The sequence below is a fragment of the Aythya fuligula genome, chromosome 6, assembly GCF_009819795.1.
Source record: "Aythya fuligula isolate bAytFul2 chromosome 6, bAytFul2.pri, whole genome shotgun sequence".
Taxonomy (NCBI): Eukaryota; Metazoa; Chordata; class Aves; order Anseriformes; family Anatidae; genus Aythya; species Aythya fuligula.
The window spans coordinates 19,676,965-19,704,067 of NC_045564.1; the positions used below are offsets into that span (position 1 = coordinate 19,676,965).

General features: G+C 40.3%; 1 protein-coding gene across 1 annotated transcript in view; it reads right to left on the minus strand.

The window, feature by feature from the left end:
* The window catches only part of CERS6 (ceramide synthase 6), a 116,765-nt gene that overhangs the window by 23,920 nt on the left and 65,742 nt on the right, over positions 1-27,103 (minus strand). Inside the window, exons 5-7 of the mRNA XM_032189884.1 lie at positions 10,753-10,803; positions 8,474-8,566; positions 2,526-2,654 (exon numbers count right to left, since the gene is read on the minus strand). Coding sequence (XP_032045775.1) covers positions 2,526-2,654; positions 8,474-8,566; positions 10,753-10,803 — 273 coding nt within the window. The remainder of the gene's footprint in view (positions 1-2,525; positions 2,655-8,473; positions 8,567-10,752; positions 10,804-27,103) is intronic.

Consider the following 27,103-nt stretch of genomic DNA (forward strand, 5'->3'; position numbering starts at 1 on the left):
TGGAATGGACCCCTGGGGGTTATCTGTCCAAACATGGGCACCTAGTGCAGGTTGCCCAGGACCACTTTCAGGTGACTTATGAAGATCTCCAAGGGTGGAGACTCCACAACCTCTCCAAGCAACCTCTGCCAGTGCTCCATCACCTGCAAAGTGCTTCCTGATGTTCAGAGGGAACCTCCTGTGTTCTGGTTTGTGCCCATTACTTCTGGTCCTGGCACTGGGCACCACTGGAAAGAGTCTGGCTCTGACCCCTTTACATTCTCCCTTCAGATATTTTTAAACATTGGCAAGATTCCATGTTGAATTCCATGAGACTCATCAGCCCACATCTCCAGCCTGTCAATGTCCATCTGGATGGCTGCTCAGCCCTCTGGCTGAGTTGTCCCTGAATGAGACAACATTCTCCCCCATTTCATCTATGAATTTACTGAGGGTGCACTCTACCCCATTGTCCAGATCATCAATTAAGATGTTAAAAAGGACAGGACTCTTTATTAACCCCTGGGGTACCCTGCTCACTACTGGTCTCCAACTAGACTTTGTACCACTGACCACTACCCTCTGGAGCATGGCTATTTTGCCAATTTTTGATCCACCTCACTGTCTGCTCATCCAGCTTTAGCAGCTTCTCTATGAGAATCTTATGGGGACAGCAACCAAGGTTTTACTGAAGTCCAGGAAGACAATACCCATTGCTCTTCTTTCATCGAATCCTATGACTCCTCTTTACCTGCAGATGCCTTAAAATCTGTGGAAAAACGCTAATTTCCAGTATTTCCACCAACACTTACCACTTTTTGCAATAATAGCAAAATGATTGCATCCTCAATCAGCTTTTCATTGGGTGTATTCCATTATGAAATAGGTAGGTGGAAAAAGTCTAGTGGCCTCTGGAAATAGCTTTCCATTTCTACAAATATGTAACACATAGAACAGATCAGGTGCACAACTGACCCGTCATAGCAAGAAATTCTACCAGCTTCTTTTGCAGCTAAATATTTTTCTTCCTCTGCATTGACTTTCCATCACTAATGTCCCAAAGCATACGAGTCCATCTCCTCTCCTACAGCACTGGGGCTGTGACCCACTGCTCCGGCAGAAGAAAGTCTGTTGAGTGAGTCATAATGGCTCTCTTAGTAAATGCTTCCCTGGGGTTTTGATTCTTGTTCTTTATAAGTGGCTTTAGTATTTCCAGGTAAAACAGACTGAACAAATTGACTAGGAAGACCACTAAAGACTATGTCTCATGGGGAAATGTATTTGCTGAATGTTTGCATATCATGTGAGAATAGCAATTTCTCTTTCTTTTGGGCAGTGAATGAACAAGAGGAATTGATCAAAAATGTATATCTCAGCGTGCTCAGGCTAAGGTTTTAGCTAGCCTACTACAGCTACTCTACGGTAGTTTACTCATTCCACAAGCACCAGTCTGATCTGAAATGAACAATGTCAAGGATGTCCTTCTGGTGGCAAGAAAAGAGTAATGAAGAAACTTTGGGGGAATTCACAGGCAGTAGAATGGATATACACAGATCTGCTACTAAAACAGAAAAAAAATGTAAAGATGTAATTATTTCTAACCACAGAAATACATATTCTCTGCTACCTTCTGCCTCAGGCAGTCATTGACTTCTACATTAAGAACGGATTAAAAAATAAAAACAGTTGCAGCATAATCAAATCAAAATGGCAGGATTTTGATTCTGAGATAGGTGAATCATACAGTGAGGCTGCGTTGTTGCGTAACAGGATCCTTGAAACTACTTTAAAAATACTTGTAGACAAAACAGTTATTAATTGATCCTGCTGGAGAGTTCACAGAGCAATCCTAGCATTACTCAGAGCAGTCTAAAAATGGATGCATGTACAGGATGAGAAAATCTCTAAATTTCCACTACAGAAGTTAGAGACCATCTTGACTTAAAAGAGTATCAATCATTCCCTCTTCTCCAAAGCCAGCTGCTTCATACTGGCATCTAGATGAGGAGGCACAGGAACCTGGAAAATTCTCAGGACCAGCACTGAGCTCATTGCCTGTACACAGAACAGCCGAGAAGTTGGCCAGTGCCCTCTGCTCAGCAAAGCACAGAAGAATCAAACAAGGACACCTTGATTCTTTGAAAGACAGGATTCTCCCTCAACTCATCACTTCAGACTGGTCAAGAAACAGGAGCTTCTATCCAACACAGCCACCACTTTCCAGATTTCACAATCTTTAACCTTTGATATTACCATGTGATATTTAAAATCTATGTGTAACCCTCCACGGCATGTAATGCATTACCAGACTCTGCTCTATACAAGCAACTTACCAAGGGATAAACCAGCCTGAAAGCACAAACATGCACTGCTACAAGTGTAATGTATTTGAGCAAGGAAATGTGCTATATTAATCACCACTACCTTCTTGAACTGGCCTCTTTGCTGAGGGAATAGTTGTTCTGCATAGCAAATAGATTCCAGCCACTGACACGTGAGCCCCAGAGTACCATGTAGAGACACTGATGACACACGTATTTTCTCACCTCTAGGACAACATCTGCCGCATCATGAAGACATAAGGTCAAGGTTCCCACTCGTGTCAAATTGGTTACGTATGAGAAGGTTATCAAGGTGACTGTTACAATGTGATGTGTAAACATGATGCCAAAATCCTGCAGCAGCAAGAAGCAGAAAAAAAAAATCAAAACAAAAAACAACAGTGAACCAAATAGTGAGATTCAATATTCTTATACAAAAATGGATGGATATTTTTAAACCCAGCATTATGGTTATGTTACAGAAAGATCCTGCTACTTAATACATATATTTCACTTAGACTGAATAAAGTGGTCATTGTATGTTAACAAAAGGTAAAAAGATTATTGAAAGCTAGGAAATTCCTACACTTCTCAGTTCACAGTAATTAAACCAAATGAACCATTTATGACTGAAGTTACATTGAAAAGCCTCATGTACTTATAAATAAATTACACCATATTTTTTATACAGCAATCAACATGCAGCCTGCAAAATAATGCATCATTCACAAGAGTTCAAATAGCTACAGAAATACAAGAAACATATTTCCACTATGGTAAGAGCTTTTGACAGTCACCTGCCAAGCACAACTGAGTAGTTTCACAGCTGAGAATCCCAGTTCCAGTTTTTCACTTGTTTGTTTTTAATGAAGCTGCTTTGTCTTCACACAGTGTTGGTGTCAGAAAAGTCTTTAAATTAGCTGGTGCAGCTCCTCCTGCTCAGATCTAAGCTACTGCCTTCCAAATGATGCAGATTAACTGGTCTTAAAACCAGTAACTCACAGAGTTATTTGGTCAAAAAGTAACTGTTACTATTGAAAAAAGGTGGGAACAGTAAAACTCTTGGACCATAAAATTCCCAGACACATGCTGAGGAGCAGGCAAAGCAGAGTCTGCCTGGCTTAAGCTCCCAGCTTGATTACTGGGAGAACAGAACCTATAGGGATGAGATTCTTCTCTGCAAGGCACCAAATCATTTTAAAAAAGAAAAAAATAAAATAAACAAACAAACAACAACAACAAAAAAAAACAGCCGTGAGTATGTAGTATCAAAACCCTAAAGGAAAGGTCACAGACATCATTTGACTGGGGAGTACCTCCAAACATCAGGTGCCCACCTAGCAGAGCAGCTCTCAGCAGTGGCCCTCATGCAGGGCTGTCTAAGGGAACAGATCCAGGAAGCCACGAGAAACAGCTCCTCCAGGCAAGCTCTTCTTCACCAAACATTTTGGGAGGCAGTGCTTGGCTTTGTGGCAGCTGTTATGTGCCAGTCCTGCTGAGCTGTCTCCAGCTGAGTGGTTCAAAGCAGAGAAACTGAAGCTGCGATGCGCAGCCTTTGGAGAGGCAGAACCTGGCTTGCAAAGGGAAGAAAGGTCTGAGGCTCTTCAGGGAAAGTGCTGGTGAGCTCCCACTAACACAGGGACAGCTGTAGCTACAGCTGCCCACTGCTCTCTCTCTCCAGTGCTGGGAAGAGTAACTAGCAGCACACTGCCTCTCCCTGGGAATGGAGCAGGCACCTCTGTGTTCAGGGAATGCCATGTCACTTGTACTTCCAGTACCAGCACTCACCTGCACTGCACTGCACACCTGGAGGCTGTGCAAAAAACCTGCAGCTGGAGCTGACTCACTGCCCTCATAGGGAAAGGACCTCCTCCCAGGAGCTGAGTAGCTATCAAGTGCTACAAGCTCCTCTATTTCTACGACTACTCATCAATAGGCACTGCCAGTATTTCCAACACAAAGATGAAAAAACAAACCCACAACCAGACTAAAAGCATAAAATTGTATCCTACTTTGATATACATCCAACATTCCTCAGCCAGATTATTTGTTCTCCAGCAGTCTGAATCACAGTCATATACGTTCAGCAGGCATCTCAAGCCATTGCTTTAAATCAATTTTCTTAAAACAGACTGAATAAAAGGAAAAATATAGGCTGTTTTCCTCTTTCTGAGGATCTTACTGGAGAGTGGGTATGTGATATCTTAGTCATTTTAGTAACCAGAAATCCCCACATAGGGACCATTTGACCTTGCCATAATCAGAAAAACAAAGCACCTACCCTTTTCCCCAGGAGTATAAGTAAGGTGCTAGCGTTCCCATATGGCCATTCTGCAGCCTAGCACTCTACCTGCTTCAGCTGCAAGTGCTATGGCACTGTCTTTTATTTTCCTGCTAATTGCAATTACATTTGCACGTTGGCAGTCCAAATGAGCAAGGAAGCCAAGCAGAAATTCTCCTCTGTTTTTATAGATGCCACATTCATGTTATACAAACACTACATTTCTAGTCCCTCTTGGGAACTCTTCAAGGCTTTCCTGACAATATGGATTATTCCTAAGCAGACCTAATGCTCTTGGGCAGCAGTCTTCTGCACTTCTGCATGAGACTACTTACAGAAATGCTGTCCAGGGAACTCCTTCCCCGATAATGTTTCTTAAAAGAGACAGCTGTATGACCCTGCCAGTTCTGAAACAGAGATGCCGGACTGACCTACTGAAAATTGTTAGAAGAAAGTGGCAGTGTGATATAAATAAGAATACTCCTGTTACTCTGGTCTGTCCTTTCCCATTTGTGCCATTTCTTCATGTCAGTAATTATTACTATACTTGAAGATGCTATGTGTTAGATTTTAATTACACATAAAGGTAATGAATACACAGAAACTGATGTTGCAAGTCTCTATAATGTCAAGAGGCACTTGTGTTCCCAGCTCACTCAAGCACTTTCATCCATACACAGTAGATGAGTAGTTGTACAGGAACAGTTTCTTTTTTTCCTTTTAAAATATATTTTGAACTGTATGCACATTTGCACAAGATGCATTTATTTACAGCACAATTATAGCCTCCAGCTGTAACTTCTTAAAGATGGCATGTGCCTGTAGATCTTCTACAAACCTGTTAAAACACTGACTGAGGTGGAAGTTTTGTAAATTTCCTTAAATATACTGTTCAAATGTATTTGTAGCAAGCAATACTTCAGGTATTCAGAAAGCATGTTAAATAAGCCTCACTGCTTTTAAAACTTATCAGGGGCTTGTGAGAGTAACACAGTTTGCCAATCTAATTATCTTTCTCTGTGTTTTACAGAAAGGAGTATGGGAAGCAGGAGAGAGAAGATAAAATAATAATAATAATAAAAAAAAGATACTAGATTACAGTTTTTGAAAATGGATGGAAACTCTTAACAATAGAACATCATTACAGCAACAGAGTAGATGTTTATGAAGCAAATAACACTCCATTATGAAACTGTAAAAGTTAATCTACTCAGTTCACTGCTTTAACTTGATGCCAGTAGCAGGTATGGACAAAAGTCTTAAAATTTTGCTCATATCTCTTCAGGCAGGCAGAGACAATCTGGTGGAACTTATAAAATCTGAATAAAGATAAATGGGTGTTTGAAAATCAGCATACCAATTGGAAGTCATTTTAAAGGCATGAATTTGTTGTTAGGGAAGAATAAAAGACTTTGAAAACAGTATGTAGCACTTCTCTTGAGCTACACAAAGTAAAAGACCAGTGCTGGAGTTACGGCAGTGCCAAGCACTGGCACTTTCAGAGAAGACCTACGGCACCTTGCCTTGAGAAAGCCAGCTGCATAAAACCAGTTGGCTGAATTCCCGCAGTGCATGAGGCTGCCAGGGCACTTTTGATCCTCCCAGACTACAAGACAGTCCCTATTGAATTTAAAACTATCTAAAATGATAACCACAACTTAGATAAAAGTATTTCTCTCACAGTAACAAGAAAATATCAACAGTTTTCTAGGGTTGAGAACTGTTAATCTGCTCTGCATAAACTATCATGAAGTATCGCCATGTCTGATATTAGCTGGCAAATATGCTGCTTCTTCCAGCTCTGTATCTCACATTGTATACTGAGTACATTACGAAGTTTCCACATTTTTTAAACTAAAATTAAATCTGCTCTTTAAAAGAGAACTATGATGGTGCTGCAAGAGCTGATGTCCCTGTCAAGGTCATACTTCCTGCAGGCTTTGAAGCGTTAACTGCGTTGGCACCTTTACTTGCTGGCCTAGTGAAGTGAGGGTCTCGCAACGCATAGAGTAGCTTAGGAACATGGCCTTCAGGGCCAATCTGTTGAGACATTTCAGGTCTCAAAATCTGCCAAGTGTTTCAGTCTTGGGCCAATATCACACTTCCTGCCCTTGCCTTATTTGACAGGTTGAGAACTTGTAACACTTTTAGCCTTTCCTTGTTGGTATATATACCCATGTATTTGGGGCTCCTGAATGCCTGATGTGAGAGATCTGGGCGTTGAGGCTCATCTCATGTTTTCCTAGCACCATCTCTGTTCCCGCTAGCCTGATACATTGTCTGTCTGATATCCCTCTACATCCTGAGCTGTCTTGTCAGAGAGGACTTTCTGGCTTTGTGCTGTGATCCGGCTGACGGCTGCCATTGCCCTGATGCCCAGGAGCGTGTGCTACTACTGTCTGTCAACTACTGTAAGCTGCCAGCATTAACATTATTCAACTCACGGGTTTCCTTGACAGCTTGCATTTGCCCCTGGACACAGCAGTTTTACTGTCTGACACCAGCACATGGCCACATTTCTCCAGTCTGATCTTCCTAGTTATCAATTTTGTTTAAAATACAAAAAGAACTGCCTCCACAGTGCAAACTGGTTGGTGATCTCATACTTTATTTACATATATGGCATCTCTCTCCACTGTCTCATGCAGGGTGCTTATAATGAAAGGCTTTTGACTTGCTATCACTGCACTACAATACCGTGCTCCCGCTCTGTTTGATGCTTCATGCTCAGACACCGCAGATGTATGGGATGCTGCTTTGACTTAGTGCTCTGGGGTCAAGCACTGCAAATCTGTGACTGAAGTGTTATTTAGCTGTTAGCAATCCACTTCTCCACCTCCATCTCCCCTTCTATTTCTACTGTAGGCTGCCGAGAAGCCTTCTCAGCAGTCATTTTTATGTGTGTGTATAAATATATATATATATATATTTAAGTCATTTATATATAACAGAGAGACAGAAAGATTAGATGCATATATAGGTGCAAAAGATTGTTTGCACCTATATATGGACAAGATCAGTCTAAAACTCTGTGCTCAGCTCTCCAATGGGAACAAACTGTCAAAGTCACAAGGGAAATAGCTATTGCATTTTCCCAGGAGATATATCAAAGAAAGGTGTTATTGACTGTCACAATGGACCTTTTCAGAATTGTATTTGACTATACCTAGGTGCTGTTCAAGTATCTTCCAACTACGTTTCAAGGAAGACAACTAGTCAGGAATCAATTAAATATTATTTAAAGATGTAATGTTGCAATTGCAATGTTGTTCAATTTTCCTCCCCCTGAAGAACAAAAAAGAGAAGTACAGCCAATGGCTCAGAGCAGAGAGCTGAATATGAATGTAGGGGGATTGATTAGACACAGCACATTTCTGCAGTGATAACCTCAACAATTACGTAGCACTGCTGCAGAGGTTTGGTTGATAACTAAAGGTTAGATGTAGCATCAGTGTTTAATATTAAACGTATCCCTTTTTTCCCCTGCCTGCATAGAATAAATTCAAAGCCTTCATAGATCTTACAAAAAAGATGGTATGAATTTATGAGGTAGCCTTGCTCTGTCAGTGATATATCATCATTTAAACTCTTAGTAGAAATAATACATGTATGTGATCAATTTCATTCAAGTCACTGTTTAAGAGCAGGAAATCTTTTCAGCTGATGCCATTTCCCTTTGAATATTTGGTTACACCAGGCTCTTCTTCCCGTACGCAGAAAAAAAAACCCTGTACATCATAGTAACAAGGAATAGAATGAAACAAGCACCTCAACACCAGTTTCTCAGTGACAACTATCTGCAAGTTCCACTGCACAGATAATACAGATATTCCTCAGGTCAAGAAAGGTATGTGTTTAAAGCCTTCAATATTTTTAGTCTTGATGTTCTTACCTTTCTTTTGATGTCAATGAATTGAGAAAACATTAAGGACCAGTAGAATGACAATTCAACAATGTAGTAATAATGAAGGTCGGGCATCAGCGGCTGGAAGATGGAGATGAGAAAAGGTTAACAGAGGGTTTAACTGATATGACAGGTATCTGAGGTCTATAGGACAGATGTGCAATCATCAAGGGATTACTCAATTATACATAAGCATCCTATGCATGAAAAATGATGATGGTTGCCTCTTTTGAACTTTGATGGTTCTGGAAAAAAAAAAAAAGCTCCCCAATCTACCCTCTTGACAAATCTTTACAGTATTGTAATATCGTAATACCAAAAACTTATGATATCCATTAGGAACCTAGAACAAACTAAATTCTGCCCTTTCATACTCTGTTTTGAAAGATTACTTGAAACATCTTGCTGTACCTCATTAATGCGTGTATAAAGCACAGCAAAAGAAACAATAATAGAGCAGATTAAAGAAATATGATACTAGTATATAATATCATCTGCACATGTTAAAAATGTGACTTTTAAACAGGTTTAACTCTTTCTGATATTAAAGCCTTCCTTTAAAGATTGTAACCATTTTCTGGGAACATGTTAACATTTGTGAAGAAAAAAATATATAAATTTACCCAGGCATCTTGCTTGATAAACATTATTAAATACATGTTTAAAAGCAAAAGAAGTAAAAATAACAAGACAGAGTTTTTTTCACAACCAAAACCAACCTGGGGTAACTTCAAAGGAGGTAGTTGGTGGCATGCATAGGGTGTTTAGCCCCCAGCCTAGGAGACAGTCCTAGGAGCTACTCTAATTTCCTCATGATTTCCTGCTAATCATATCTTCCATCACAGAGACAGAGAGGGGCCCTGGCACAGGAGATGCTTCCGAGGGCATCTCTCAAGAACCATCTCTAGAACAGTCTACACTGGCCCAACCAAGCATCCAAGCAGGGCAAGAGATATTTCAGTCAGCAAGAGGCATTTCAGTTGCCTCTTTTATTCCCACTCCCTTTTGTAGACTGATTCTTTTTAATTGAAAAACAGTCTTTAGGTGCCCACTGAATGTTGCCTACGGGTTATTTAAATATAGACATATGCTTATACTTCATGAAAATGTATACACTCAAAATAAGTCTTTTAAAGCTATTGCCTGGGCCAATACAACCCTTTTCTGATTTAGTGATACAGTCAGTAAGCTTTTAATTAGGTGTAATAAAAAGGGACAAGAACATGAGCTAGCAATGGTAGTAATGAGCTGCAACTATTAAATTCATTATTGCAAGAAAACTCACCAGGGAAAATCTCTAGTAAAACAATTAAGATAGTCAGCTGCTTTATTAACAATAACTTTAGAACTTCTATACCCATATACAATGATAATGGGGGGGAATGAGGCTTTCCCTCCATGAAAAGATCAACAGTGTTTAACTTAGTTAAGTTAACCAAGTTAACTTAGTTAAGTTTAGTTTAGTTTAAGTTAAGTTTAATTAACTTTAGTTTAGTTTAAGTTAAGTTTAACTAAGTTTAACTTAGTCAAAATACTAGGTTTCAATTACCTATAGACTTAATTCAATAGGACTTATTGCACTTATCTGCACTTATGGGTAAGTTGTCACCGAAATGATTAAATTGACCGTATCTATTGTAAGTCCAGCTGTATTTCTGCAATGTTGTGTTGAATAAATTACAAAGGGACTGTAACAAACAAGAGATTAGAAGTTTTACTTAGTTAAGAAAAAGAAGAATCAAACTGAAAAACCAGTACATAAACCTGATCAGCACTCAGTAGATTTTTTTTTTTGTCTCGGAGACAATGATTTTAATAATGGTTTTCATTACATAATTTCTGTTGGACCCTGTCAACTTGTAGCATGATTTTCAATATAGCAGGTATAATTACCACCATCTAAGAGTTGTAACTCACTTTCTGAATGACTTTTCTCAATCTGCTGAATCTCTGGCTTTGCTAAAACTTTCAGCATCCTCAGAACTTTGTAAAAAAAAATGGCCGTTCCTCCACTGTGGCAGATGCCTGCTTTCACAGTTAGATTTCCCAGATCTGTTTTCAGATCATGTGATTCATATCAAAATAGGTGTGATAGTTATATTCATATTTCCCATCTTGAACACAAACAAGACAGGGAGCATCTAACAATGTTCTGAAACACCATGGAGCCTCTTCACAGTAACATATTGACATAGAGCTGCACCATAGTACAAACAGAGCACTGCAGAGATGCCATTTCTGATTTTAGGCAGCACTGTAGCTTTTACCTGATATGGGTACCCATTCCAGCACTGTCTGGTATTCCAAAGCCACGGTGTCTGAAAGAGAAAGGAAAAAATAAACACTCTGTACATAACATTCTGGACAAAATAAAAAACTGGGAGACATGCAGCTCAGTTACGTGTCCTGTTTTTTTTTTTTTCTTTTTTTCATGTTTCCAAAAGACTTATATGATTATTTCCTTTTCAATGCCACAAGAGATAACGAAGCCTTTTAAATCTGTTCCTGTAAGCAATTTTTTCTTCAGAGTTCTTTAGTTTTATCTTCATTTTCTGTGCAACTGAATAGGCTCTATGTAGAAAACAACATATGGGCAAACCCTTCTACCCAACATCTTCAACTGTTAAATATATCTACAATGGGCAATACGAAAACGTCCAAACCAGCAGTAACCAAGCAGCCACACTTCCCTTTTTAGGCATCAGCAAGAGCAACTCCTTTTTGCTATGCATGTCTTGCAAAGCACAGCTGCATCTCAGGTTCTGGAGGCATCTGGACTGAGAAACACACGTCTACAGCACAAGTACCCACCCACTGGGTATCTCATTAGAAACACGAAAGAAAGCTGTGGATTCAAAATATTTGTGCAACTCCTTTACATAACCTTAGCTTCCCTACATGCATGTATAAAGGTGGCAGAACATTGTTAGGAGGTTCCCTGGATTAAGACACACATACCCTTACAGCACTACATGCTTTCATTAAGATCATTGTCCCAAACGAATCCCGTGTGTGTGGAAGAAAGCATTTTCTTGCTTTCACCATCAGGTGGAGCAGTCCAGCTCAGGCAAAGCCTAACAACACACGCATGTAAAATACAGTATGTGAGGAGCATCAAAACAAATAAAATGAACACTAAGCAGGATGTTGATCTGGAGCCTAAAGTCCCGAACTGAGAATCAGACTAGTAGAGTCTTTATAAATAGGAAGCATTTGTACCGTATTAAAATACAGTACAAATGGCAGTCAGAATTATAGCCCAATTCCCAACTGGTACTTTAGTTCTAATTATGATTTGTCTTACACAATGTCCAAAGAGTCTTTGTGTGCTAACTGAAGTAAGATGACTATTAAAGGCTCTTCCTAGTTTTTTGAATGCATCCTTCACTCAGAAAACAAAATAAAACTTGCACACCTACACCACCATTGCTCCTCAAATGGAAAAGGATACTTGTTACAACAAGTAACATTTACAAGTAACAGACCTCCTGGAGTTTCTGATGTGCCTCTCATGAGGCTGTAAGAACAGTAAAAGTCCATTGAAATCTCTCCATCTCTCTGTTCGGGACAGCAACCAATTCATCGGTTCAAACTTCTCTGTGGTACTTACTGTGGTGAGTGAGTTCCTTTCATTTCCCACAACAAAAAAGGTCTTTGGAAACAGACACAGACTCTCTAAAATTGTTTCTAATATACAGAATTTTTGTCTGACAGCTGCCTAAATTAGAGCCATACAAATATTGTAGGATAATTCATAGTTTTAGCCAGGTTTGAAAAGCTGTAACTGTCTTTCATATCAGATTCAGCTAGAACTAAGAGATGCTTCCTACCCAATTATTTTGCTATCTAAATTACAGGTGCTAGCAAAAAATGCACATTTTTCTCTGTCAAATATTATGATGTATTGAGGCTTCTTATGAGAGATGCTTGCTATAGGAGCTGCAGATACAGAGGTCTACATTCAATTAAAATGCTGAATACTAAATAAAATAAGCCTCACTGGAAGAATCCAGAAAGACTTTACCACAAAGCCAGAAAGGATACCACAAATTGAGAAGCAATGCACTCCATGCATTATTATTAAGTCTCAGAGACCAACACTGTGCAGAAAATCTGCTGCTTCTGAGCCACAGAAGGCTCAGCAAGCCACACTGCCACCTCCAGCAAAATGCTTCCAAGTTGCTGTTTGGAAACCTAATGGATCCTAGGTGGGCAAGAAGCAGGCAGTGAAGGCTAACACTGTGGGGGATCTACACCACCTTCCCACCCCTCTTCCCTTCCCTGTCTCCCCTGTTTGACTTGCCTCAGCTTCTCAGAGTTGACCCTAACTGCTGTAGTAGCACTGGACTTTGGTTGCAGTTGCCCTGGAGTGAAGAGGTTAAGAAAGAGCACGTAGCGTAAGCACAACCTCCCCATCCCACCTCCACAATCAATGCAGCCCTAGCCTGAAGCTCACTTCTCCATGAAGACGTGGTTCCAGCTGGAACAGTGGGGTGCATCCCTTAGTGAACCCCACAGCTGAGGGATAATCTGGGCAGGCTGTGGCTGGACGGGGAGAATCCTGAACTGCAGTGCAGCACCTAGACGTGGGCAAACTAACCAGAAGGGAGTTAATGCAGGCATGCTCAGGGCTCAGCTGAACCCTGTGTGCACTCACAGGACAAACCCATGAACCTTCTTGCACCGGACAAGCTCACTGCTGGGCAGAGCCCAGCTCTTCCTGGGAAGTCCCACAACAGACTGGGAGAAAAGGTCACTGGCTTGGCTCTGCAACAGACCCTTTCTTGATGAACAAAAGAAGCATGCTACTGTTTCCACTACCTACTGAATACCCAAATAGTGAGAACAAGAAGTAAAATGGAAGTGTAATGCCTGCGGAGGAGGTGAAATGCAAGGAACCTGATAACAAAAAGGCTTCCTGAAGCTGGAAACAATACTAAAAACTTCAGTACCAATAATGTCAGGCACAAAGCACCAGCCCCAGTGCTGAAATCCTCCCTTACATAACAAAGGAGCTCAGATGGAGACTTAAGCTTTACCACACTTCAGTAAAGTGTCTGATCAGTGCGGTATCAATGACAGTGAAGGATGACAAACAGCTGTTGAATCTGCTGTCATTTACAGCATCAAGGAAAAAAACTCCTTTCTCTTACTTTCCTTATAGGAATATCTGTCAAATGCTCCATCAAACCTCTCTCTAACACTGTGATTAAAGAGAGTAATAATAAATCCCCTTCCATTTGTGATCAAGATTTTATCTGGCTTGCTTAATGTACCTGGATGCAGCTTTACATGATTTTGTCTCCGACAGCTATAGGCATTATAAAGTGCAATGGAAAATAGTGTTTTTAGCATCAATTAAAGTCAAGGTAACAAATACTTTTGGCAAGTATCTACCCACCTCACTAGTTTTTGGCTGATACATGCACAGATACCTTATGGCACTTGTTCTTCTACTTTCATCAAGTTAGAGCAGGTTCTTGTTCTTTGTGGAAACAAGTAGTACAGCTGAGGCCAGAACATTTCCTCTTGGTCAGCATTTATTAACCGAGCCCTGAAAATGCTGTGCTCATTTGTTCTTAACCTTAGACTGAAAGGTTTGTCATCTTATACCTGCATGTTGTTTCCTCTGTTCCCCATGAGCAGCTGCGTGCTCTCGCCGCAGGCAGAACATGATCTCCTGCTCAAGGGGACGGACACCCCACCATTTTCCAGGCTTTACAGCTTACCTATGTGGGAGTGCAATTGTGACAGCAGAGGAGGAGGAGAATATAATTTTTCTGTTGACTGCAACGCATAAAAGTATTTAAGACTTCCACCTATTTTTTATTACCCAGGAACTGAAAATTTCGTGCTTTTAGTGAACAGCACCTTGTGAACAGTTTAGTGAACATCAGCAGAAGGACAGTTACTCATAATTAACAGTTCTGTTTTTTTTGTTTTGTTTTGCATTTAATCTTCTTCATGTTTAAATTAAACAGTACCTCACTGTTCACTTTTTTTCCAATTAAGGTTAAAAAATTTAGCACTTTTTCCTTATTCAGTATATTAATAGGCATTCTTCTAGCACATCACTTGGTCGAGTAAGTACTCAGAGGGAATTTACTTGAATTGCCTTTTTTTTTTCCCCCCTTTTTAACACCTGCATCCTCTTAGCATGGTAAGCTGAATGGCTGTTGACATTAGAGGGAAAGCCAGATCACTGTGGCAGCTCACAAAGCATCCCTCTGTAGTTTCCCACCCCAGAGGCACTACTTCGTGGTGCAGAAGTGACCCCGCCCTCTCATGGTAAGACCGAGAGACTTTTCACAAAGTGCATCTCTCCAATTCCAGCCTCATGGTGGCTCCTGGCTCCCTTCCCCATCTTCTTTCTTGGGCTAATGGCAATCAGTGTAAGCATAGATTCCTGCAGCCTTCCTCTCATAAGAAAAATAGACACCAATGAAAATGCATGCTTCTGCATGTAATGGACAAACACTGTTATTTTTTTAAGCTACAGAAAAACTCCCAGATATTAATTGTTGTAAAACAAATCACAGCTGAACAGACACAGGCTGTTGCAAAGGAAAAACAATAAAGGAAAATAATGAGAAGCTCTTCCTTGCTAATAAAATTTATAAACTGTGCATTGATTTATTATTACTAAAATAAGCAAAATGCATTGAGTTGTAACCCACGTCCTTTAGTCATTAAGCCTATCTTTATTAGCTCTCTGAACGTACTCCAAGCACTGCTTCAACTAAAAAATAGCCAAGAAATGCTGAGAAAATACTCTGTTGTTATTTCTTCTTTAGAGAAGCAAAATGGAATTAAAATCCACGTTTAACTAGACCCGCTGGGGTAAAACACTCACATATAGTGGCATAGCTTGGATACTCTGCTAGCCACACAAAAAAAACAAACAAACAAACAGGACACCTGGAGAACTGGCCTGTGTTTCTGTCCATGTAGGGGCTGTTAGCTGCTTTATTAAAATCAGTGACCTTAGGCATACAGTTTATACAGCTCCTGTGACTTCTGCTGGCAAGCTTAGCAGCCAAAGTACTGGATAGCCAAGAGATACTCATCTCAGAAGAGTTTCTCTGGTCAAAGCTGCTCCACTTTTTGTTCATTGCTGCACTCAGCCGCAGTTGATGGCCCACAGCAACAAAACTGAGACCGAGACCTCGGCCCTGTGCCACTTCAGCAGAGAGGATAATGACCAGGGAGTACGAGAGTTTGAGCCCTCAGTCTGTGTCAGATTTCTGGAAAGGCTGACTTAACCAAAAAGCCATTTCATATTCTAGAGGAGATGTGGCATGCACATTCCTGTGGAAAAGTTATTGATGCATCACTACTGATTTTTCAGGGGAATGATGCGAATGAAAACCTCCAGCAGTTCTCAGCAGCATCCTTTTCAGTTTCAACCAGAAAAGTAACTTTTATTTTAAACTTTTGGGCACATCGCTCTTTTTATTATGATCATTTGTACACCAGCGGCACATTCATGATTATCTGGATGTTGGTAAGGGCTCCATTTTCTGAACATGTTTCTTTCAGCATTATTATGATTATTTTCACAATGTGACACAAATGAAGTGACATTTCTTTTCTTCCACAAGTATCAGCATTTTGCAGCAATTTTTTCTCCAGCAGAACGAAAAATAAACTCTTCCTCATTTTCCTTGATTTTTAGATTTACATAGGAATAACCAGAACGCTGTGCGTCAGCTTTTCAGTTTCTATGGCCTTCCCTAAATTTACCCAGCCTCTTAGGACTTCACACTTAAAATGTCTCAGAAACTTTCTGTGATCATTTAGAGATGTTTTTAACCTGTTCTGCTCCAAAAGACACCCTACATAAAACAGAATCTGAACCATACTAATATCATTCCTTGTTGTGGTTGTATTTATTTTGGTACTAAAGTACTTCTCATACTGAAGTGTCACCCATTTAAAAATCACATCAGACAGCTTTCAGCATCCAGTGGCTGTCGGGACAGGCATTTTATTCAGGATGTTAGCAGCAAACAATGCCAACAGCACTGGCTGGTTTTGTTTATGGCAAGATAAACTGTGGAGTCATCAGACAAGGCTCTCTGCAAAGACAGGATTTAACCGCCCCCAAATCACTAAGTACTGACAATGCGAAATGGAAAAATCCATGGCTAACATTTTGTATCAACTTCTGCACACTCTTCTTCCCAGTGACTTGTGGTTTGGTTTGCTGCTCACACCAGGAATAGCATTTTCATAAATTCTTCACAGACCCAAGCAATCATTCATCATATTTCTTGGCACAGTTCACAACATAAGTGAAGACAGTATGACACATTGCCGACGAAAATCCTGAGGTGCTCTTTTCATATATTATGACTGAGCAAACTGTCATAAGTTTCTGTAGAACTGTTATTGCTCTAGAGTTTAGTGCTTTGTGTCTGCAGAAACAAGGTGCTGGGAAAAAACACTTGCAATGTAGAGCCCAGCCGCTCCCCTTAGCAATCTGCAGTGCTGACTTCCAAACATAATTAAAAATGATACTTCTACTAATTGGAAACTATAAAATATACAGAAGGACACATTCCAAGGCCAAGATTAACAACAATCACTGAAAGATGCACTTGACATTTCAAATGCAAATGTGTGCACAAGAGTATTTTTAGAAAAAAATATGAATTCAAATTCAGATTTATTTACATAAAATCATTTCTGGAAAGGCAGAGTAAGCTCAATGCACCACGTACATCCACTTTTTCCTTTGCAGATATGATGTACATGTATGTAGGTCTGTTGTGGCATTTATGTCTTGTGCTGATAAACACACAATTTCAACTTCCAAATGATGTGGAAAATCACTCTCCAGTACTCTGAAATGAAGATGGCAAAAGGAAGCGATAATTGTAGAGGATGGGAAAGGGCCCTAATATCTGCCAAAGGATGGAGGTGTCGGGAGGAAAGAGGCCTGCACCATTTCTAGCAGTTGACACTCATTAGAGGCCCCTGGGTGAAGTTTTGCATGCATTGAACAGAACCGAGGAATTCTGCAGCCAGAGAGGCTGGTAGCTGCAGCACCTCCTCCCCTTGCTCTGATCAGCAGTCCTGCTACCGACTCTGGTCATCAAACAGTTGGGCTCGTTTGAGTACCTTCTTATTCTGACACTTCCTCTTCTGCTTGCTTTGTCACGAAGAGGCTGGGCTGCCAGTGATACCCAGATAGTTTAGAGCAGCTGAAGGTCTATGGAAATGTAGAAGCTGGGCTAAAGATCCTGTTCATTTGTGCATAGCAGGTTTCCTAGTGACACAACTCAACACATTTTGTACTTACTGCATGGTAAGAGGAGTGCACAAAAAGTAGCAGACCCGCTCAGCAGAGCACTCCAGATGCCAGATAACACTTTGGGGAAGCAAAGCAGCTGTAAACCCATTAGCTTTACAGCTGCCTTGTGTTTTTTGATCACAGAGCCAGACCACACCAATTAACCTAGAATTTGCATCTAAGAGGGCATTTTTGAATTTATTTTATTAAGACAGACAACATGCAACCATGGCTCTGGAATCAGTTTGAAAAGAACAAGTGTTGAGGTTTACACTTGGCAAGCCATAGCTCTGTAAGAGGGTGAACTGCATAGGGTTATACATGTAAGAGACCAATAAAAATCCCAAGAGAGAATTATTAAAGCAGATAAACAGGTCAGTTCACCCCTGGTAGCTGTGCAGTGCTCCAAGATCGCTGCTAAACTATGGGATGTCAGGATGCTCCTCGCTTTCCTACAGGATGCAGCTTCAACAGAGCTCCAGGGTTTCCAGCACACTCTGCTCTGACACTACAGTTACCCAAAGGCACACAGGAAAGTGGTTAATAATTAAACTCATCATTACATATCTACTTTCTGTAATTATACCTACTATCTGTGGCTGATCTGCCAGAAGAGTACATCTGGCTGATTTTGACCAGCTGCTGATTTCCATGCCATTTGCTGAAGGGAAGCATTCACCACATCCTACGTTGTCATCCTACATCGTCCTACTGACGCTGACTTTTGGAAATCCCCGGTGAGCTTCATTCCTTCCCCAGACTCGCTGTGTGCCATCAGGACTTGATTTACTGACATGTTGTGAGCCCATGGCTCACAAAGGGAAGCAGAGTCCATCTCAAGTAACAACAAAACAACTCTTTCCTGAGTGAGCACCAAGGTACAATTTCAAGCACAAAAACAGATGCTTAAGGTAGAGATATTTATGAACTTACACTGCCTGCCAGAAGAAGATTGTATAGAGAAAAACAGAACAAAATCCCCTCCACTTTCCACTCCTGCAACAGCTGTGTTTTTCTGGAGGTTAGCATTGGCACATTGCAGCAAGGTCTCAAAATCATCCCTGACATCTGAAAGGTAGGAAGTTACTGCAATTGCAGAATTTTGAATAGGAAATACAGGACTTTTCCAGGTCACAGGGCCAAGATTTAACCCCAGGGATAAAAGAGTGTTTGAAACATCTGGTGCAGTTACCTGGTGAGGAAATCTTCTAGCAGTGAACTCCTCTCACTGCTGCTACTAAAATCCTGACAGAGTAACTGACCCACTCCCAGAAGCAGAAGCAGATCAAGTCCCAGGAGTGGCTGTGGCAGCACAGCTCCATCCAGACAGGCTGCTGCAGCAGGCAGCCTGAAAGCGCCTGTTGTGTGCCTCTCCAGCCTCACTGAGGTGATGCTCACTATAGGACCAGTTTCTATAAGAAGTTCCATCACTGGGCACAGCTAAAACAAGGCATAAGGATGGACTAAGGCAGCCTCTTTCCCTCCCCCTTCTGCAACTGCTGTATTTTTCTGAGGTCAGTGCACGTATACTGGAGCAGGGCAATTCACCCTTGGGGTGCTGGTGTCCTCAGCAGTGTATTTAATAATGCCACAAGTAGTGGGAACTGCCTGGGAAAAGGCCAGTGAGGAAAACCTCAAATACTGTATTTTCCTCTAGCAGAATAAAAGACTGTGGGAAAACATTAATTAATTTTAATGTAAGAATACAGTTTACAAGGCACTGCTTCCTGCCCAGTTCTGAGCCAATGGCTCTGAGAACATTTACCACACCAAGCAGAGTAAAATGGACATCTTAAAAGATTTGGGAAATTATGTTGCCTAAGCCTATATAAACTTTTATGTTGACTTTTCTTCTTTTATTTCCATTTCTCCTCCTGCTGAGGAAGTGCGTAGATACAATCTTTTGTTGTTTCCATTTGTCGTCTTCCCACTGGATCCATTCAGACATAACTTCTGTTTTTCTTATGCAGCCCTCTACTGAAACAGCTAGCAAGAAGAGTGGCTGGTAGAGATGGAAGCAAAGGAACTGTGCTGGTGTTTTATAACTGCTCAATTAGTAATTAATTTTGGATTAATATCATGAACTGTAAGTTCTGGGCACAACAAACACCTAGAGTAGCTGGGCAAGAAGGAAGGGTTTGCTCCCTCACTTTCCTGAACCATACAAATCTCAAGGAAGAAGAAAAAATCTATAATCCCTGGTGAAACTCCTTATTTAAGTTACACGTGAAACAACAGCAGTTAAGAAAACAGAAGCAAAACTCATAATTAGATTTGAACTTAAAGGAGTATTTCTAGATGATAAAGTCTGCCATCTCCCACAGCCAGTAACTGAGACCATCAATAGGCAGGAAGAATGAGGTAGCTTTACGAAAAAATTAACTAGGAAGCTGTGGAAGGTAATACAATACAAGAAAAAAGAAATGCTCACTGAACTACCAGTAACGTATCTGTTTATCTGGTAAGCTTCTTTTCCCTAGCACTCAAAGGGTGAAGTGAAACAGCTTTATGACTCGAAGCCTTATACTGTAAAAATACATAGTGATCTAAAGGTCATATTAGCTTAAATGAAGATAAAGCTATGGGGCTCCGAGTCACTGCCTCAACAGTAAGATCAACTCAATCATGGCAATTCAAAGCACCAGTTGGATTATTAATAACCTGCTCTTATATCCAAACGTGCACTCTTTGCTCAAGTGTAATTAGCTGTGGAAAATAGGACAGCTTTGGTCAACTGAACAATAAAACAGGAAAGCTCCTGCAGTAGCAGAGCACTGTTCTAAATACTTTGCTAGAGGTAAGAATGAGCTACAGTAGTTTCCAAATGAATTAAAGCTATTTTTATCCTAAAGTTGGTCAAATAAAATGCTTCCAGAATTACTTCCTCTAGATCTGCTATTTTTATATATAGGACATTGAAAACTCCATGTCTTTCAGAAAGCTGGTAAGTGTTGTGCTCAAGTCAAGGCTGGTTAGCAGGCTGCAGCAGGACAGGAGCCCTGTGCTGACCAGAGCAGTGGTGTAAGGTGCAAGCACTGACAATGTGGGGCATGGCTCCCTACCACCTTAACTCTTCAAACTGCTGATTACAGAGCATTTACTCTGGTGTCCGTGGATATTAAATATCTCCAGCTGGATACCAAACAAAGAGAAATTCAATTCTAGATATATTTTAAATTATTGCGTCGTTTTTCATTCCCTTGCTTATGTCAAATTTGTCCTCATTGTCATTATGGTATTCATTAGGAATATCATTGATAGTCTCCTTTTGCCTGTTTCTTTCAAAAAACCTTTTATTTTCTTTCAGCCACGAATAAATTCTGCCATCTGGCTTAGCTTTGTCGTCTTTTGCCTGATCCAGTTATTATATTAACTTCAAACGGCTTACACAATAGATTATTTCCTATACTAACTGGCCTTCTCTTACAAAACCTCAGTGTCCAAACTGCATTCATTCTTCCCTGTTAATGTATATTGAAGTAGTGGAGTAATTTAAAATTAAATTTCTCTGCTGACTTTGATCTTTCTCACAGCATGATTCATGATTTATGTTTCAGATAGCCAAAGCACTCTATTAATCTCTCCTAAATGCCCTCAACCATTTTTATGCCCTTTTGAAAGAGACATCTGAAACAAATTCCTTTTCCATTAGATGGATCTAACTTTGGTCTTGCTGGAAACCTTTTCTACTCATGATACTTAAAATTGCAATACAGCATTTCCATTTTTCACAATGGCATCCTTTACGAGACTGACACAAGTGCTCTTCACTGTTTTCACAGCAAATTAGAAATTATGTTATTTAGCACCCAATGCTGAGCCCCACTTTCAGGAAAAAAATCAAACTAGATTGGATTTTAACATCCAGTATTATTTTAGCTTAACAATTTTCATTACTTACAAACACTGAGCAATTTGTTTTTCCGATTAAAAAAAAACAACAACAAAGAAAAACAGCCCAAATCAATTCTAGAGCAAGTACAATCTGACAAAGGCAAGCTTCATTTCCTCCCTGAGTGGCATACATATCACATTATCCTTCCGTTAATAGAACAGTAAAATATCAAATATCAGTGTTGTGTTAAAAGCACTCCAGAGTGGTGCCTGACGTTCTTCATTTAAATGAGAGTATTTATCCAGTATGGGACAGATAAGCTCAGTGAACAAAAGCAGTTACAAGGGTCCAGTAATGGATAATATAACAACTTTTCGGCCCTAACATGGGAAGGAAACACCACAACACACACAGACTAGAATACATGCCCAGCTGAACACCTGCTTCACTTAATTCAGGAGTGGAGGAGAGAGGGGAAGCAGAAAGGGCTCTGGAGCAAACCTCCTGCTGCCAGCTGCTGTCACACTGCTTTTTTCTACAGCCAGGTCTGAAATAAACCAGGGTGGCAGATATTTCAAAAACTCATGCTTTTGTACCTCAGAGCTAAAAGGAGAAGAGTTTGCCCCAGCTTAATTAGTCTCATAAGAATCAAACTGTCAGATATGTTGTGTACTCACAGCAGTGCAAATGTTTCTGAGATACTGTGCTTCTCGTGTCTTTCTGCTCATCAGAATAGCCAGAAGCAACAGCTTCATGGAGAAGTACATGCAGGAACATGAAATGGAAATAAGCGATAAGCGAAGTGCTGCCCATTCCCATCCAGCTTGTTTTTTTTCCACTCCAAATCAGGTAAGTCACACGCAACATGTTCTGTAAATAGTTTTCCAATAGCTGAGAAACTTTTTCAATGGAATCAAGTTTGTTCTACTGCTAGAAATACCAAAAACTGTGTAAGGCATTGTATGTTTTCAATTAGATCAGTAGGATTAGTATCGAGTCCCTGGATGTGATACCAAATTCATCTGCAGTGTTGCTCCATGCAAGTGTAAGGAGTTTTGACCAGAAACGTATTCTGCTGCCATCGAATTCCTTAGGTGCTTCAGAGGTAAGCATAAACTAAACCAAACTTTCTATTTGTTATTCATCCTATAATAACTTTTAATGCTCATCCTCTTGTCCTGTAGAGGAAGCAGACACAGGCAAGTACTACAGCGATTTATTTGTCAGGTTGGCAGCTGCTGGTGTTTTGCATCACATTTTTTTCTAATACAGTTTAGATCTGCCAAAAGCAATTCCTACCTGTGATGATTTTTTTTTGTAACATTAATCAAAAAAAAGATTAAAAAAGCCACAGCTACCAATTGCTAGCTTGGCAAATTCTGCTGTCACAGGTGATCCTTGAAATAGGACAGCTTCTAATGGGAAGAAATGTCAGTACTTTAAGCAAGAATGACGTACGTCATGTTACAATTCCCATACAATTCTAAGGAAAAACATATATTCTTTACTGCTAATGACAGTAGAAGCCAAAAGCACCACACAAAGGACGTTCTCTTTGCACTGCAGAAGACTTGCATGAAGAATTTGAAACTATTTCTGTATTTAAACTCTTGTTATTCCCTCCAGAAAAATATTGTTAATATTCTAACTAAAACTCAATTTAAACTGCAGCTCAGCCTTCAGCCTTTCTTTTGTAGTGCTGAAAAGGTAGTTTCATAGTCCCAGGTCAAACTAAAATCCCAAAGTCCAAATAAATGCACTTGGCACCTCCATATCCATTGGTTTCAGAAATCATGAGTTGCTTGATCAGTGCATCCGGAAGGGAGTGGCAGTGCAGCAGTGCTGTCAGAGTCATCATGCAGCCCAAGGGCTCTTACCCAACAGGACATTTCTGAGCCATCAGACTTGTAAAACACAAGGCTTTGGGAAAGCATGGCATCAGCACTATATAGTGGTTGGTTATACTTTCGTACCCTGTAAGAATGTATAGTTGTATTTATACTTGCAATCTAATTTGCAATAATGTATGAACATTTACAGCCCACTGACTGCAGGCTTCATTTCAAACAGGATAATTTCCAAAACTATTTCCCATTTTTCTTTAGTTCCAATTTCTTCAGTTCTCAAACCAGTGCCAACTTGAGTAACATAAGCTTGTTTAAAAGCACAGTGAGTGATCTTCTCCTTTATTAGCTGCTTTGTTCAGCTGCAGACCACACAGTACCATGACTTGGTGTGCACAGTAACCATACATATGGTGCAACTTCCCAAGTAAAGCAGTTAAAAATGTCAAATTTGGAGCCTGTCATGAAGCTAAAATGAATCCTTTTCAGCAATGTGTATACAGAATCAGTGACATTAGGAAAAGAAAGCTATTCGCAGTTGTGCGCCGCTTGACTGTTTGAACAACTCTCTGTAGATGCAGTCACCTTTGCTGCAGCACAGCTGCTGGCTCATGAAACTGACAGGAAGACTTCAAAAGCATTCCGAAAAATCACAGTTCAATAAAGCATTGCAAGCAGCGTGAGGCTTTTGAGAAAGTCACCATGTGCCTCTCCCATGGCGTGACTACAGCAAAAAGTCACTGGATAACTGAGGAGGACCAGCTGGCTTCAAAGCAGCTGCATCCGGGCTTCCTTCCTCAGCACATTCAGAGCCAGTTGATCACAGCAGCAGCCGACGTCCATCCTGCTGAACCTTCAGGCTACAGGGCATGGCATCAGTAGGGTCGAGTCAGAAGTACCCCCAGTCCCACTAGCACTTTGGAAATTGCAGTGTACAAAGACAATTCCTCAGATGTATTCTCTCCCTGTTCTAGAGAACTGAAGGGAACAGTTAGCCTTCAGAAGGATGACACTCCCTGGAGCACTTCCGCTGGAACATGACTTACTGAGATTGTAAAAGCAAGGTCACTGCTATCTGTTTCTTCAGGAAAATATATTGATACTACATACGATGATCATGGTAAAAAGATGGCAGCAAGAAAAGAATGAAACAATGCAGCCTCCCTGTAGTGCACGGGAGCACACCAAACCTGTAGTCTTCCAGGACTCCCAAATCCATTCCTCAAAATGTACCAACAAGCCTTGGGCTGCACAACACAGAACTGACCATAGGGAAACGGGCTGCTAAGACAAACCAGTCTTTCCAAGAGAATTGCAAGGATAAAGCCATACCTTCTCCCAGCTATTCATCTTTAGATAATCCATGAGAGAAATCTTCAGAGAAACAGACCAGAAAACAAATGTTGCGCAGCCAGTAGAAGCTACCAGAGGTCTCACTCATACCATGCTTTCTAAGATCAGGTCATTCTTTCCAAAGCTACACTAACCAGATCAGGAAAATGGAGAAAAAAGTAACTGACCAAATTGTACCCTTCATTGCTTCTCAGGAATACAGCTCAGCTCTCATGGGAACAATTAAGGAAAAACAGCACCAGGATTAAAAAAAAAAAAAAAAAAAAAAAAAAGCCTCATGTACAGCTGTGGAATTAGAACTTTCCTTGTTCGTTAGGCAAAGTAACTTCTGACAGAACCAAGTTGCTTTATTGAGTCACTGCAGGGAACCACTTATAATTTATGCTGGGCATACTCATGATTATTTCCTACCAAACAATTCTTGCCACCAAATTCAGAGAAAAAAATGACTTAATTTTTTGTAGACTGAATACTTACAGCCAAAGGCTCTACGTACATCTAGCCCCCTGGAAAACAGTCAGTCTACATTTAATAATTAGTTTTGACTCTACAGAGTTAACCCCTCATTTCACGAAACAGCCTTATCACATTTTATCAGCCTAATTTCCAAAGTTTTGATTCAAGCTTTCCAGTAATCCAGCAGTTTTATTGCTAATTCTTCCCAAACTCAGGGTATTTTTACTTCCAGAGCCCACTACCTCTTGGAGGTCCTTGAGGACATCTTGTCTTTGGTAACCAGAGCAAGCAGAGTGACAGCAGTTGCAATTTCTTAGGTTCTTAAACTGACTGAAATAAGCTATTACCAACTCATTAGCTTAGTGACCAGTAGAGACACATTTCCTTTAAGGTGAAAGTGTACGCCAGTGTTTCCGAAGTCACTTTATTTAACAGCTAAAATAAATGTAAATGTATTTGATGACATTGGAACATATGAATGCATCCAGAACAGACCTCATGATGCTCTGAAGAAAACTGAAAATATACTATCAGTGATAAAACTAATGCAAGAAACAGCATACAGTGAAACTACCAAACTGTTTAATACCAAAATATCAAATAGCTGCAAAACTGATTGTAAGATAAATAGAAGAAAACATAGAACAAAACCTGAATGGCAAATGAGAGACCACTCCAGCTAAACATCCCATTGTTCCTGTGTCCGAGTCTTGAGTTACTTCCCACAGGAATATGAACTCATACTTCATCACAGAGACACCTCTTTCCCCAAATATAAACCCTACAGAGTACTTTACTTTACCTGTGGGAATCAACAACTATTTACTTCTTTGGAGGTTAACAATCTCAATAGTCAAGAGATACAGATGAAGTGTATTACAGAAAACATGTCAAATACCAGTCACCACACCATGAATCAACTTTTTTTTTTTTTTTAATGCAAATGGTCTGACGTTAGGCTCTAAGATTCTCAGTCAGAAGCAATTCAAAATGACATTTTCAGATGTTTTTCAAGTCTCCCAGGACTGTAACAACTGTGTGCACTCCTGTTGCTATTCTGATCCAAAAAAGGCAAAGAATGCGCTGATTCACCTCAGCAGTGAAATGGAGCAACCTCACTCACAAAAAAATAGCATCAGGAAGCCAAGTCATCTCTAAGTGCATGCAGAAACGTTCAGAGAGTAACAGGCCACATCTTGCTGTCACACAGCCCTTAGCCCGGTGGTTTGTGCACACACTTAAGGATAAAGTGAATCATCCTATAGTTTCAAGAAAAAAGAACTTTTCAGAAAAGCGGAAGTGGAATTGCTTTTTCCACTTCATATCACACTGCAATCTTTCCAGTTGCCTTCCATACATTCACATTACTTCTATCTGGAGTCAAATTCACAGTTTAGTATGGCCTTCCTGTTGTTTTGAAATAGATCTGCACTGCTATCGCTTGCAATTTCATGATCAGCTGTTTCAACAAAATAGTTCTGTTGTATGGGGATAGCTTAGGAAGGGAGATGCAGAACTGCCCCTCAGTCACCTGCAGAAATATGAAAGCTTGTTGCACCTGGCATTTTCTAAGCAGACATAGTATCCTGATATCATGTGCTTTACTTCAAGACTAATTTTGAAAAAGAGTAAGTCAAAAGTGGTGTTCTTTTTTTTTTTTTTTTTTTAAATCCAGTCAGATGGTCCTTTTCCAAGTAGGATAACCACATGACTTCAAATTCCCAAGTCTCAATATAGACCTCCCAAGACTCTTACCGAGGGGAATTCATGCTCTTTAATGACTTTGTAATTCTCATGGGCAATTAATAGAAATGAATGTGAAGAGTCACCAAACG